Source organism: Rhinolophus sinicus, chromosome 15, assembly GCF_057876585.1.
Source record: "Rhinolophus sinicus isolate RSI-liver-muscle chromosome 15, RSI-T2T, whole genome shotgun sequence".
Taxonomy (NCBI): domain Eukaryota; kingdom Metazoa; phylum Chordata; class Mammalia; order Chiroptera; family Rhinolophidae; genus Rhinolophus; species Rhinolophus sinicus.
In genome coordinates, this window is record NC_142515.1 from 133,836,329 (window position 1) to 133,851,727 (window position 15,399).

General features: G+C 50.6%; 1 protein-coding gene across 33 annotated transcripts in view; it reads left to right on the top strand.

The window, feature by feature from the left end:
* The window catches only part of ANK2 (ankyrin 2), a 359,674-nt gene that overhangs the window by 264,762 nt on the left and 79,513 nt on the right, over positions 1–15,399 (top strand). For 32 of the 33 annotated variants that reach the window (XM_074338595.2, XM_088792646.1, XM_074338609.2 and 29 more), the window contains 6 exons: positions 4,605–4,703; positions 10,023–10,220; positions 11,759–11,857; positions 12,192–12,290; positions 12,891–13,088; positions 15,187–15,285. In XM_074338595.2, the coding sequence (XP_074194696.2) occupies positions 4,605–4,703; positions 10,023–10,220; positions 11,759–11,857; positions 12,192–12,290; positions 12,891–13,088; positions 15,187–15,285 (792 nt within the window). The remainder of the gene's footprint in view (positions 1–4,604; positions 4,704–10,022; positions 10,221–11,758; positions 11,858–12,191; positions 12,291–12,890; positions 13,089–15,186; positions 15,286–15,399) is intronic. The other variant, XM_074338598.2, reaches the window with a different exon arrangement.

Here is a 15,399-nt window from a genome sequence, read left to right on the forward strand (position 1 = left end):
TTGCTTTTGCTTTGGTTTTGTTGGCCGCCGTCTGGCACCATCGCAGCTCTGCCAGGTGCTCTGACGGGGACGCTGGTCCGCAGACCCTTTCGCGCGGCCAGTAAGTCCTGGGCACCCGGGATGTTGCCACCTGACCTGAGCTGGGTTCTTATGCCCAGTTTCTTCACGTGGCTCTCATTTTCTCGGGGTCTGAACTCTGTCAGGTCGCCGAGTACACGCTCTGTCCTTGGATGAGCGTCTGCCCTGTGCGGAATGCGGTCGTGGATTTGGAGCTCAGTGGGGCCGCTGGGGTACTGAGGTTTCTCAGACGATGCGACAGAGGCGACTGTCCCCAGAGAAGCAGCAGTGCTTGTTATTAAAACGAATCTCGTTTTCAAGAGCAATTGATTGACCACTATCGCTAATTTTGGGACTCATTCCTTTTGCGTTGTGAGACAGGACGTTCAGGTTCACGTTTTTTGTTTTTGTTTTGTTTTTTAATTGGGGAAATGTGTTTTTCTGGGCCCCGTCAGCTCCAAGTCAAGTTGTTATCAATTTAGTTGGGGGGGGGGGTGCAGCTCACTGGCCCAGGTGGGCATCGAACCCCCGACCTTGCTGTTGTGAGCACCGCGCTCTAACCACATGAGCCCTCCGGCCACCCCCAGGTTCACATTTTCTGTTCCCTCCCATTTCTCTGCATCTGACACACTTTCTGTGAAGTGTCTGCTGCATAGACAAAATCCATGTGATACAAATTCATTTGACTTGAAATATTATTTAATACTCTCTCTTCATGTTATTTACAGTTGGAACAAAACCATTAAAGAATTGAAATATAAAGTCCATGTTTATAAATTTCCCGAATTATAGCTCATTAGTCCTAAGGTAATAATATTATATGCTAATCTCTACTCTATTAAGAATAAGTAATTTCATAACATGCCAATTTGAGTTTAGTTTCTAGTCACTTCTTAGGACTTTAAAAGAGAGGACCACCATCCTTTTCCTGTTCAGAGATGGCCACCTCTCTTTCTAAGTGAGGCCTGTACAAACCAGCAGCTTCCTACAAAGTCCTCTGAAGACTTTCCCAGCATGCTGTGTTTTCCGCATTTGCACTCCAGTGCCTACAGATCGTGGAGCAGTGGTGATGCCGTGTTATGATAACCTAGATAAGCACTTCTGTGTGACGCTTAACTGAAATCTTCCAAGGTAATCTTTCTGAGGGGAGACTTTTGCGCAGCCGTCAAAGAAAATCCATATGAGATGGTGGTGTGATTCTGGAGCCACTCTAAATTTACTTCTTAAGTGACCAGTTCCAAATCTTGTGACAGGTATGGATTTACTCCATGTTAAAGTCCTCTCCTCTGGGGGGCGGGGGGTAAAAAAAATGCTAGGGAGGCTACAGATAGATTTTCACATAAAATAAATAAAACATTAGTTAAAACAATAAAAATGTTGACTTTTTTAGGTTCTTAAAGATTCTCAAATTTAGACGCTGTTAAGTGAAACTTTGACTTCCATTTGTTGGGCATTATAGAACCTTCATTTGTTCGATGTTCTCATCTGTCTGTTACATACTCTGTCCCTTTAGCCCCTCAAAGCAAATACTTGAGAGGTGCCTGCCAGTGTAACTGTCTCCTGGACGGGTTTCTTGGCTGGTTTTTGTTTGTTTGTTTTTATTTTGGTATGAGGTGTCTGTCAGGGAGCAGAATCCATGGCAGGAGGGTTGCCAAGGAAAATACAGGGCTGCCAGTTAAATTTGAATTTCAGATAAATGACAAATAATGTTTTTTAATATGTGTATGTCCCCTGCATTTGATGAGATATATTAAAAGAATTACCAGTTATTGGTCTGGAATGAAAACCTAACTGGTCATTCTGTATTTTTATTTGCGGAATCTGGTAACCCTACCTTTACAAGGATTCAGCCTTCTCTAGCGTGGGGTGCCTGGGCTCTGGTGCGTTCTCAGAGCCTGAGGAGAGAGCCACTGGCTCCAGACTGCAGGCTGACTGAGGAACCACAGGTGCTGCCTGCCTGCCTGCCTGCCTGCTGTGTCAGTCGGTCCTTTCCTGACCCGTCGTTGGAGCCTTTGTGTGTTGCCCGAAACCGTGTTGCACTTTTGGATGCAGTGCTGTCTGTCATGCTTTGATGCTTCCCAACTGATGCAGCCAAAGCAGAGCAGTGGGGCTCTGAGCAGAGCAGTTTTAACAGCGGAGAAGGGGCGTGACATTCGGTGCCTGCTTCAGACATGAGCACACCTGTTCTCTTGCCAGGCTTGTTTTCGTCTCCAAATTCCCTCCGAGTGTGCCGTGTACCAATAACCCAACCATGTGCCGACATTGCTACTGCAAAGCTCCCTTCCCAGAAAGCCCAGCAGTACACGTGAGCATCCAGAAGGCTGCACTGCCAGTCCTGACACATCCACAGTCCACAGTGTTCACTGACCCCGGTGGGAGCAGAGGCCCAAGCACTTCGGGGCAGTACAGTGTGTGGTGTGAGCAAGTGTTCTCTTCGAGCAAGTCAGTGAATTCCTGGCTAAGTTCACACTTGCGTTATGTTTAAGAATTCCCGCAGTCCTCAGTTAGTTAGCCTGCGGTGAGGAAAGCGGGGGGATTGAATAAGATGAGGTGCCCACACCATGGAAGGGAAGTTACTACCGATCACAACTCTGTACACCCTCTCATTTTCTTATTTACACTTACATATAAACAAGGGCAACACAACATAAAAAGCTACGGGCAATTTACAATAAAAGTCAGCAACCCCAGAGTCATTAAATAAAAATCAAGCCAGACCATTGTCACAAAGGGAGAGACCACGTGTGTCTATGTGTATAACTTTCTTTGAATATAACGTTTAATAGTTCAGAATGGGTTTTATATATAATGTATTGATTTCAAATGTGTAAACACCATAAAAATAACTTATTTTAAGTATAAAATAAGGGTATTGGAAATAGTAAGATGAATACAGGAAGCATTTTACATTTTGAAAATCCCTTACAGACAAGCTTGGCCTGTAAAGGAAACATAAATTCATCACTGAGTAGGTGCTCCTGAGGCCTCTTTGACTTAACTTCTGTTAAGGAAATTTATTTTTGTCTTTATTTCTACTAAAATTAGTAAAATTGCTGTACTTTTATAAGACCTAGAGATTGAGTAAAGATTTGACTTTTCTTTTTTGAGGTTTTCTTTTTAATAGAAGGTCTTAGCTTCATCTACTTAGAGACAGGTTTTGGATGATACAGTAAACAAGTTAGAAGTCATGGTTGCCACGCAACCAAAGTCTGAAGACAAATTTTGCTATTCCAGTAATAAGTCATTTTATAAAACAATGTATTCCAGATACATTTCCATTACAAAAGTCAAATTATATCATCAGAAAATAAGGCCAGTGGAGGATGAATGAATCATCAATAAAAGGCAAAAATTAGAGTAGACATCAAGTTTAATGCTTTCAAAGTCAGATTATTTGAAATGAACTCCTCATAACCTTAAAGGAATGGGGCCTATGAATACTGGGAGAAACCTCAAGTTCTCCTTAAATCTTCTTGATTTAAGGGTTTCTTGTGCAAGGAATCAGAGAAATTATTCTCTGGTATTTGTCGGAAGTATCCCGTTACCACAACCAACTATAAGATCAGTTCAATTTATTTGGAGGTTTTCCTTGGTGGAAGTCAGCCTTGTTTTCTAGAATGGTTGTGGTTACTAAGACCACTAACTTTAGGCCCGTATCTTATTCCTTTATAACTGTAAGACTCTTTGAATGAATGAACCTCTGCCTTGTTCAGAACTGCGTGTGGTTTTAAAATATGCGGAGGAGAAAAAAAACACCCAAGACCTGTCTTTTAGAGTCAGTAATTAACAGGCTTCCCAAAGAGAAAATTCTTTCCTTCTAACTGTGCCCCTCATGCTGCAGCTTAAGCTACCATTTCCTGGTAAGTGTGAAACCCCGTGGGGCACGAGGACACTGGAATGGCCCCTGCCCAGGGCTGGCCATCCCAGCAAACAGGATTGGTGACAGTAGCTTTGCTCACCTCTCAGTACGTCTCTCAAATAACCGTCTAATTAAATAAGCGCACTAATAATAAGCAGAGGCCTCCTGGGCAGGGCAGATCTCATCTCCCAATAGTCACTGTCTAGGCTCGTAACACAAAGACAAACCAAGTGTAAAGTAACAGTTTATTTCAGAAACAAATTTTGAGCATGAAAAGGAATGACAAGTATGGTGCAAGTGACATGAGCTTCCGTGATGTGTTGACACGGTCTTCAGCATCTAATTTCTCATGACAGTGAGATCAAGCTGTCCTTACATAGCTGAGTGTGACAGTGACAGACTTAGATGGAAGGATCAAAGATACCGTCATACCCCCAAACCCGAGTAGGTTGTGCCTGGTTCACTGCAGGTTCAACCTCCGGGTATCCTGGGTGTTTGGGTCCGTTCACTGGTCAGTCGTGGGCTGAAACAAATGGCCTGCTTGTTTACTGCTTGCGAAGATGAGAAGAGACGACGACGCCTGTCAGACTCACTGACGACGCGCGGGGACGCCTCTCGGTAGACGCGTAGCCTGGGACGCAGCACTGTGCGCTCGGTCACTGATCCTGCGCCCCCTTTGTGCCCGCAGCGCGGGGAGACTGCGCTGCACATGGCCGCCCGGGCGGGGCAGGCGGAGGTGGTGCGCTGCCTGCTGCGGAACGGGGCCCTCGTGGACGCCAGAGCCAGGGTAGGTGCCGCGCCCGCCGGGCCCGCGAGCGAGTCCCGCTGGAGGGGAGCCGTGGCCTGGGTGTGGGAAGGCCGCGCGTGGGCTGAGTGAGCGCGTCCTCGGTAACAGCCTCCCGAGCGGAAAGGAAATGGCTGGGTGCGCGCGGGGGCGACGATCCCGATGCCAGAGGCGTTACCGTTGGAAACGTGCGCCATGCAGCGCCTAGGAAACGCAGCGTGTCATAGGGTTTCACCTGCCGCAGCACGTCCCCATGTGCCTCTAATTGCCTGAATGTCTCATCGCACCTGTGTCACACAGACACTATCGTCATCCATGTCTCGCCCCAAAGCCTCACTGGGCCCCTCACAACAGGCTCTTCTCAGATGATGGTGTTTCCCTCCGTCGCTCCGCTCTCCCCTTTCTGGGATGGGTGCACTGTCTTCTTACTCTGGTTTTACGTCTTGACAATCTTCCCTTCTCCCACTTTTCCAAAACAGAGGGACTTGGGCCCTGGGGACCGTTTATTGGGTTTTCCTGCTTTTAATTGCTTTTCATTCCCACAGGCTGATTTTTCCTTCTTGGCGTCCTCCGAGGAGGACGACTCTTCCTTCTTTTTGTTTAAAACTTCGTGTCCCAATTGCTCGTTTCACCTTCTTTCTTTACGCTGAGTATACCAGTGGTTCTCATCAATATCCTGCATACTCTCTGTTCCACTAACTTCGCACTGGCGTCTTTGGGATTCTTGTGGAATATTTCAACACTTGCTCTCCTTCGATATCAGATATCCCTAAGCTAGACCTCGCTTCAGCTGGATTCTCCCGACCTGACTCCATTTTAGAACCTGGATCGGAGCGAATGCACCTGCCCAAGCCCTTCACGTTGTCATTTCATGCCCAGGTCGCCATCATTAAGCGTGAGGACTGGCCTTAGACACCTTGGAGCTCTTCCCAGACTTGCTTACCATCCCCTGCCTCTGAATTTACAGCCTTTCCCCCAGAACCCAGTCACGCATGGGCAGCCGCACACTACTTGGTGCTTTTAGGTGTCACCACCTTTCTATCCACTATGAGAAGGGTGATTTGTGTTCTTGGGGATCACCACTGGTGTTTCTTGTTCTTAAATACTTAGCGCTTTTGTTTTTCACACTGTATTTTTCCCTGCCTCGGCATTTTTCTTCTTTTTCATAAAGACTATTTTTAGAGCAGCTTTAGGTTCGTAGAAAATTGAGAGGAAGGTACAGAGAGTCCCCTACACCCGTGCCCCACGCACGCACAGCCTCCCACCACCACAGCCCCGCCAGCTGGGGCGTTAGTCACGACTGGCGAGCCTCCATGGACGTCGTCACCACAGCCCACGGTCGACACGGCAGCTCACTCTCGGTGTTGTGTATTCCTGTGGGTTTGGACAAAAGTGTCCCCCCACAGTGTGATACAGAATACCTCTCCTGCCCAGAAATCGCTCTGCCTGTTCTCGTTTTAAGGTTACCCGGCATCCCGTTATTTCTAAAGAAAACGTTATGGCCAGTCAGTGCACTCTATCATGAACTTCAGTATTTTTACCGGAAATTGTGATAATATTCCTGGTAAACATTTTGTATTCCATATTTCATAATAAAAGGGCTTCCCACTTATCTTTCAAAATAAAACTGCTTAATATTTTTCTCTATTAAGACTTTATTCTGTTTTTAATGGAAACCTCATTTTCGTGTATCTCTGCCATTTTGTTTTTGTAATTGATTCAACCTGTTATTACTGCCTTCACCTTTTTGGGTATCATCTGAAACCCGTTCCTCAAAAACCACTGGCTGTAGACTCTTTCTTTTGAAATATTATAACATTTATGTGTGTATGTATCTACTTTTACACACAAATTCCACCAGTTGTATTGTTTTACTTCTCTTTTGCAACTATACCTAGTCTCATGGTCTGCATATAAACATCTTTAATTTTTTATTCCTACTTATTTAAATATTAAATGTCACATCAGCCTTTGTTTGCTTGTTTTCAGCCCCGCCACCTGCCCTAGGATGTAACTGAGGTGCCTCCCTGCAGTGTTCTTGTGACTGGACAGCACAAGTGTCACAGCTCATTCATTGGGCATAAAAGGCACCTGTCGGGTGCAGACTGAGCAGCCTGGGGTGGGGCCACACCTGCTTTCCTTGCAAACTCACAGGTGATGGCCACTCCCCAGGGGACAGACTGAGCGGCTGGAGCTCTGGTTTTCCCTCTCATGGGCGCTGCATTCTACTCTCCCACGAGTTATTATTTTCATGGAGCCCCTTGGGGACTCTGGTTCAGTTAACTCTTTGCAATGACGTGTAATCCCTGAAGCACGGGACACATGCTCTTATTTAACTGCTGTAGGACAGCTTAGGTCCTCAAGTTCAAGATTGCACTGACTTGCCTGAGGTCACAGAGTTGAAAGGACAAGAAAGAGGGTTCTGTGCTGATAGCTTTATGTCCCATTTCAGACGTAAAGGGAGCCCTTCACTCTGCCACCAAACAAACAGCTGGATTCTGATAGCCACTGCCCACCTGAGTGGACCTCTGTGGCCGAGATCTGTGGCCTGTTCATGAGGTGGGGTGACATGGTGACATCCCCTTAGAGCCACATGGAGTGGGGCTGTCCACTTCCGCCCCAGGAGGGCTGGTCCCAGAAGAAGGGTCAGGGGGCATCAGGCAGAAAAACCAATACCTATCTGCTGAGTTTGCCCCTTGGTATCTCAATGTGCACATGCACGTATAGCACACACCCTCCTGACCTGCCCTCACTGCTCTACAATTCACTTTCTCCAAGGGGAGACAGCCGAAATTGGAGCCAGACGCATTGGAGAGCAGGGGCCTCCCCTCTTCGGTCAGCGGTGTGCCTAGGAAGGTCTCTCCTCGTGTCCTCCACAGGCCTGCCTGCGGGGAGTTGTCTTGCTCAAGGAGCCCATGTTCTCCGGGCACAGGAGGGGCTCTGGCACCTGCTCTGGGGACCGACAGTCCCAGGGCCCTGGGCTGAAACTCACGTGCTACTGAATTTACTTACAACTTTAGAAGCTGCCAGTCCCTTTGGTTCCAGGAATCCCGTTAGCTAGAAACCACTATCAGAAAACGGATCAAATATTTGGGCCCTGTCCCAGCCACTGCTATTTCAGTCTTTCAGTAAAAGGAGTGGGGCCCACAAATCCCCTACTTTTGGAATTCGGCAGCCCGTGGCAGTAAGGCAGAGCTCGTCCCCTCCTGGCCATGTCACAGCCAGTGCACCTCGCGAGGATGGAACTGTCGCCCCTTCTGTTGGGAAGACACCCCGTTTTGCTTTAGCCCCCCGTGATTGTTACGCTCTACTTTCCCAGTTGTCTCCTGTGGCTGAAATCAGCTCGTGCGTGGGGCTGCACATCGCACTTCGCAGCTCAGGGAACGGTTCCCCAAACCTCCCAGGGCTGATGCTCCCATCACAGCCGGAAAGACTTTTAACCAAATTTGCATGTTCTTGCCTTTGCCACTTCAGGTGGGGCTGTAGCAGAAGTTGAAGAAAGTGGGCAAGACAGCTTATGTCTTTTTTTAACTGAATAAATGTTTTTATTATTATTATTATTATTACCTCAATTGCTTCCTTGTCTTAATGTTCTTCGAGACAAGCCTGCTGCTCCGTGGTCTGAGAACCACGCGTCATAGTTGACATTTGAAGCGAATGCTTGGCTACCCCCATCACACATGGCCACTGCTTAGCTGTGGGTTAGGGGTCATCACTGCCCCACTCTTCCCGTCACTCATCAGAAACACAGCTGACATTGTGTCACCCTGTTAAGTCTGCAGGTGGAAGTCCAAGGGAGCGAACCCCGAAGCAGCAGGTGTCAGCCCTGAGCTCCAGGTTTGTTCTGTGATGGTCGTGGTCCGCTGTGCATCCATCTTTATCACGGTTAATTCTGCCGTGTTTCACAGGAAGTTGTGTCATCTAAAGTGTTGTCAGTCTCCTTGCCTTTTGAGAGTCCCCTTGTCCTGTTAGTTTTCTTACTGGTCACATTATTGTCCCTATTTCTGTAGAAGGTCCAGGCAAATGCCTCTCTTTAGAAGCCAAGGCCTGAGTTCAAGTCCTGCTTTAGTAGCTGAGTGACCTTGGACAATCCTGGGGACTCATGGAGCTTCTCGTAATCTCTCTTCTGTGGAAGATGGTCTAACACTACCTTTCCCACCTTCTTTTCAGGTCTGTATAAGGTAGGGGCGAGTGTGCCTCACACATGAAGAAGTTTATGTCTGCCACATCTTTGTAAAGTTCCAGTTCTATTCCTCAGATCATTGAATTACGATGATTATTTTCACCTCTCACCGCCCTGAAACTCATGCAGTGCTGCTTCTGTCTTCCGGCAGCCCCCTCTTGCTCCTCTTTTCTTATAACTGGGAGACACTGCCTATTCTGAACAGCCGTCCCCACCGCCCGGCTGTGCCTGCCCCACTCGCCTCAGCCCAGGAAGCTCGCCTAGCTTCCCTCCTGCTGTCTCCATGTCGCGCCCGCGGGCTGACTGTGAAGACAGCCCCCTTGTCCTCTAGGTCACACAAAGTCTTCTTTTTACAAGACAGCGGTTTGCTCTGGTTCCCTTAGCACTGCAGGCATTTTCCTGACTACAGCTGGACTCAGGTGACTTCTGAGCCTCCTCAGACATGTCCTGCTGTCCCTTACACCAGTGCAACCTCTCTGTGTCTTTCAATGAAAGCACTCGGCTAATAGTTAATCCCATTTCCTTCTTGCCAGAGTTCCTTCTCATCTCTGAAGTCCTGGATGCAAGTCCCAGACCCATGTGCTGCGTTTCCTGGAACATTTACACAGTCAGAGTACAATGTCTCTTTTATCCGCAGTCTCTCCTTGAAGAAATGACCAGCTTTTGTGCCCCTGGCATGCTGAGTGGAACAAGAACAACATTTTCCCAGCATTCCTCATTCTTTTGTACTTGATACGGTTCCTGGAATAAATACTGTCTCTTAGTGAAAGCTTTTGGATGAGAATCTAGGTCTCAGGACTTCTGGATTAGATTTCTTTCTTATTCAGAACCATGAGTTGTTTCTATTTAACCATAAATGAGGGCTGGAGCCTAGTGAGCTGAGAAACATTTTGGTATGCCTAGGAAACAGTGGGCCAGTTCATGGAGATACGCGTTGGTGAAGAATTGAAGGAGGATCTTGTGACCAAACAGGTCACCTCTGTGGCAAACGCTGAAGCAGCCAGGCTCAGGGGTAGTAACTATTTCCATGTGCACAGGGGTTCCTGGAGATTCCCAGAAGCCACAGTGCGATGTCTGAGTGAAGCGTGTGTCTGGGTCTCCGCATCTGGCACTAATGCTGGACTTGATTTAACGTGTAGGAGGAACAGACGCCCTTGCATATCGCCTCTCGCCTGGGGAAGACGGAGATTGTCCAGCTGCTGCTACAACATATGGCTCATCCAGACGCGGCCACTACCAACGGGTACACGCCACTGCACATCTCTGCCCGGGAAGGCCGGGTGGACGTGGCATCTGTCCTCTTGGAAGCGGGGGCTGCCCAGTCCTTAGCTACCAAGGTAAGGGGAAGCCTCGCGACAACATGGGCCAAGAGGGATCCCACGTCAGGGTCTCTGCTCTTTGGCAAAGAATGTCTGCGGGGGAGGCCTCTGACTGACTGCTTTCTCTTTCATTATTTTAGATTCATTTTCTAAATGGTTGGAGGGGATTGTGAGATTCCCTATCATATTTTCAGCAGGAGTGCTGGACTGGTTCTCCTAACTAGTACCACTGCTGTTTCCAGCATAGCTCTCCAGTGCTTCAACTGGGATGGTTTCCATGCAGCAGGGGCCGCCCTCCCTTCCCCTCCCACTATGAAGTCTAGCCTGTATTCCCACAAGGAAACAAAAGCCCCAGATACACTGAACTAGTGTAACTAATGTGGAGGAGACACCGCACCAGCTTGGCAGTGTTGAGTGCAAGGCTTTCGGTCCTTTCTAGAAGCTACTTCACTTCCCCTTGTATTTTCCTGACACTGGTTCACACTGGTCCTTACCAGCTGCCCTCTTGCTGGGGTGTGTGCCTTGTCTAAATAGAGCAGGGCTAGAGAATCCCGCTTTATTAGTTACTGTCATCGAACAAAGAATACACACCAGCCTGAATTTTCCTTATGTTCAAATTTTCATGCTGGGGCAGAGTAGTAGTTTCTCCGCTTGTCACACTGGGTTTGGAAGTTCCCGTTTGCATGTGACTGAGAAGAAAGCATGGACCGAGCTAACGGGAGCCAAGGAGACGGGGCTGGGTTGTGGGGAGGGCGGGGCCAGGGCGCGCACAGCGCAGCCGGAGCTGCTGGCCGGCCGAGTGCTGCCCGCAGGTGGCGCGGCGGTGCGGCTGCTCGCGGGTATTCGGTGCGGACGCGGCAGCGCTGCCTGTGGCGCGGGAATGTGCCGCAGAGCCGAGCTACAGAGCAGGCGCAGCAGCCCTCTGGCCGCCGGCCCACCTGCTGCCTGTGCTGTAAAACCTGCTCCGATGCACGCAGTGGGACTCGCCCAGGGGCTCACATGAGGAGCTGAAAGCCGAGGGCACTTCACGGAAGGAGCCCACGCACGCGGCACAGCCCCGAGAGGCGAGCAGTTGTGCTGGGAGGTGCTTTGCAATGGCGAGCCGTGGTTTTCGTTTTGTGCACCACGTAGCTCGCTGTTTCTGCAGAAAACACAAATCCACTGAGTCACAATCTTAAAATTTAATTGAAGAAATGTGGAATTCGGGTCTTATAAAAAGTACAGAGAGAAGGTTGACGACAGGGCAGCTGTTGTCTCAGTCCTACTCATTTTAGAGGCAAGAACGAGGCCGCGTTTTCACGCACAGACCGCAGCCATGCTCCTGACACCAGGGCCCTTTGTAAACCCACCCACAGAGTCACGTTTCAGGCCCCTGAGCTGAGAGCTCTCTGGCTCAGTCTGGCCAAACTCGGGGAGTGAATTCCACTCTTCATCCTGGTCCAGTTGATGGCTAAGAGTCGGTCCTTCCAGCATGTCCCCAAACACGCGGCTTGCTGAGCACGTGACCACCTGCGCTGGGTGTGTTGGCCACACCACCTTCCCCTCCCGCCTTCCAGAAGGGCTTCACGCCCCTGCACGTGGCTGCCAAGTACGGGAGCCTGGACGTGGCGAAGCTGCTGCTGCAAAGACGCGCCGCCGCGGACGCTGCGGGCAAGGTATGTGCTCGGCGACACCTGTGCTGCTTGTGGGGGGACCTGTGCATGGGGTCCCAATGGCGCAGCCCTCGTCCACGCTGAGGGCCTCCCTACGACGCCCACGGAGTGGGCCCACGGCACGTCTACCTGTCGTGGCTACTCGCGGGAGCTCGCCCGTCACTTTCAGGGTTGGCGGCCTCATAATGGGAGGCCTTCGGTCCTTGGGGGCCAGTTCTGCCGTCCTTTGAACACCTACCCACCCAACTTGCACTTGACCAGTGTCTGCTCCCACGCACGCTGGTAGCTCTGGGATGGCTGGCGCACCGGCTCACGTGGGACCTGCCGCCCTTTGCAGAACGGCCTGACCCCGCTGCACGTGGCCGCGCATTACGACAACCAGAAGGTGGCGTTGCTGCTGCTGGAGAAGGGGGCGTCCCCTCACGCCACTGCCAAGGTGAGGCCGCGCGGTCAGCGCGTGTGGAGCCCTGGGAGCGCTCCCCACGGGAGAGCTTTGCAACACGCGCGTGGGATGACTGCCTGGCTCTGCAGTGGCTTGTGGCGCTGAATGCTGAGGAAGTGCCACCAACCAGGAGCGTGTTAGCAGGAGTCCTGGGCTCCGCCTCGCGCTCACTGTTCACACTGTACCCGAAGGTCACCATTAAGTGCCGGTGGCACCTTTCAAGGGCAGTCTGACAATCTGGAACAGTTGTCCCTTGTGGAGGCAGTGTGTCGGGCAGAGGGGAAGGAATGGGGAGCGGTGGCCTGGAAAAGAAGGCTGAGGGAGGTAGGAAGCCATCTGCGGGTATTCAAAGGTGGGCCCCTGGAAGAAGAGCTCTTCTGGAAAGGGAGCTCCGCCTTCTGCACGACCTCTGTCTAGGAATGGGGTGCCTGGTGACATTGGTTGCAAAGATTTGGATGTTGTTGATGGGCACTTGTGATGAGTGAGACTCTGGGTTTACCATAAACTCACCTTTAACTTCTGTTGATCAGAGAGGCTCACCTCCTCCATGGAGACCTGTGAGGCTCACGATGTTTGCTCTGCTGCTTGTTTCAGAATGGCTACACCCCTTTACATATCGCTGCCAAGAAGAATCAGATGCAGATCGCGTCCACACTCCTGAACTACGGAGCAGAGACTAACAGTGTGACGAAGCAGGGAGTAACCCCCCTCCACCTGGCCTCCCAGGAGGGCCACACAGATATGGTCTCCCTGCTCCTGGAGAAGGGCGCCAGCATCCACGTGTCGACCAAGGTATTGTTTTTGCCTCTCGTTTTAGCCGACAGTCTTAGATGAATGTAAACAGACCAGTCAAAGTCGGCTGGGGACAACAAGGGGGTGTGTGCTGAAAGGAAAGAGTCTGGTGGAGCTCAAGGACACAAAGTGGTCAGCCTTCTGAGGGGCCGGGCCAGCAGGAGGTGGGGAGCCAGGCTCACAGACTCTCCGAGTTGCAGCATCTTTGCATCTTGACTTGCAGTGCAGGTCACTTCCCTTCCTTCTGTCTGTAGACCTGTTCTCCGAGCACGCGTCCCGGAGGCTCCCCCTGTGCTCCCAAGAGCTCGCGTGACTGCCCTCCAGCAGGCAGGCGTATTGCTGTAGGGCCTGCTGGTCCTCATGCCAGACCTCAGGAAGAGGTGACAGTCCACCTGGGGTGTGGCCCAGACAACTGCCGCTGTACTGCTGCTCTATGCCCACGGCCCAAGCCATTCTCCAGTCCACTGGGCCTCAGGCAGCTTGGGCGGGATGGGGTGGGGGTGGGGCGCAGCAGACGCAGTGAAATATGGATTCTGAGCCTGCTTCCAGTTGGCATGGGTGGTGGAGGTCGGAGAATGAGTTAATAAGGTGCCTCAGGCATCTCACCTTTTCCAGAGACAGGCCGCTGTGGATACGCACACTAATAGAACAACAGTCAGGGATGTAGGAGAAAGATACTGTCACACGTAGCTCTGCTTCGATTTTTACAAGAATATGTGTCTGTCTGTCTGTCTGTCTTACACTCTACATACTCCCTGAAACCAGCTGCAACTGTACAGGTATCGCAGGTGATCAGCAAAACCATTAATACGTTTCCTCCTTGCTTTTGAAAAAGTGTGTATGTTCTTTTCCAGTTTAAGACCACTGAGCAGTAATGTCCTGCTCTCCAAATGCTTACTGGTCACTAGGAAGTGTGATGGAGAAAGGACACCACATCCCTCACCCAGTCCCATGGCTTCATAACATTTAAAGCCCCAGCTGTGAGAGGAGGATGCTCTTCTCTCTGGGCAGCACTCACGTTCAGAGGTCGGAGAACCTGCTGGTGTCTGGAGGTGGCACACGGTGAGGGCCGTGAATGCCGAAGGCTGGGGCTCGGCCTCCCCTGACTGTAGGCGAGAGGCCTGCAAAGCCACGCGCGACACCTGCCGGGTCTGACGGGATGTGCGCTGGGTGGGGGTCTACACCAGAGGCAAGGACGCTGCACAGTCAGGAGAGGGGACACACCGGGAGAGGGGACAGGAAGCCATGGTGCGGGGGACGTTGAGCTGGAGTGCGGGCTCCAAGGCAGCAGCACATGTCTACTGACACGCTCCAGGGGCTGGGAAACCTCCTGGTGAATGAACGGGCTCAGAAAGCACCTGGGAGACACAGGTGACAGGCTTTAACGATACTCTTTAAACTGCAGTTTTCCTTCATAGAAGCTACGTGCCCATGTGGTGAGGCTGCCAGATGGTGGCTTCAACTGAATAAGCCACGCCCATTCTCTATTCTTTCGTCCTTTGTCAGTTTTTATCTGTACTTGCATATTCAGTTAATTAAAGTCATTACTTGATGTGTACATGCCAAGCATTTTACACAAAACTGGCCAACTTATGCTCTACATACATGTACGTGATGGGGTAAGTTTTTCTTGAGCATTTGCAGGAACCCAGAAAGCAGTGTGCTATCTTTGGGTGCTGGAGAAACCATTGCGAACTCATTTCTTGTCACTGTACATTTTGTACGTCGATGCGACATTTGTTGCTGACAACGTAGGTTAGTGCTCTGCTTATAAGGGGAGGAAGGGTTGGTTGGGCAAGTAGTGCAGTGAGTACATGGGCTCAGCAGGAGGCACAGATGGGTTGGAATGGCTTGTCTGGACGCTCAGTCTCTGAGTTGTTTTTCAGTTGGCTCCCAGTGTAGAAAATATGATTTGTGAGTGTTGATTGACTCAGAGAACCCGTCTCGGGTGGCAAGTCAGTCCCACGGAGGGTTTGCCCTCAGTTTCCGCTGTGCTTTCTGGGGAGAGGCTGTGACTCCGGCTCTTTTCAGGACCTGGCGTCCAGGACACAGTGTGTTTTCCTCCTGAAAGGCGCCCTTTGCCCCCCTTTCTCCGTAGAGCGGTCTCACTGCCTTACACCTCGCCGCCCAGGAAGATAAAGTGAACGTGGCCGACATTCTCACCAAGCACGGCGCTGACAGGGACGCCCACACGAAGGTACTTTCACGGTCTGGGTGACGCCCAGTGGCCCCAACAGGTCACCCCAAGTCCAGGGTTCCCCCAAGAGTCCATTCTGAACCAGTCTTGCCTGTCGTGTTCCCAGGCCGAGTT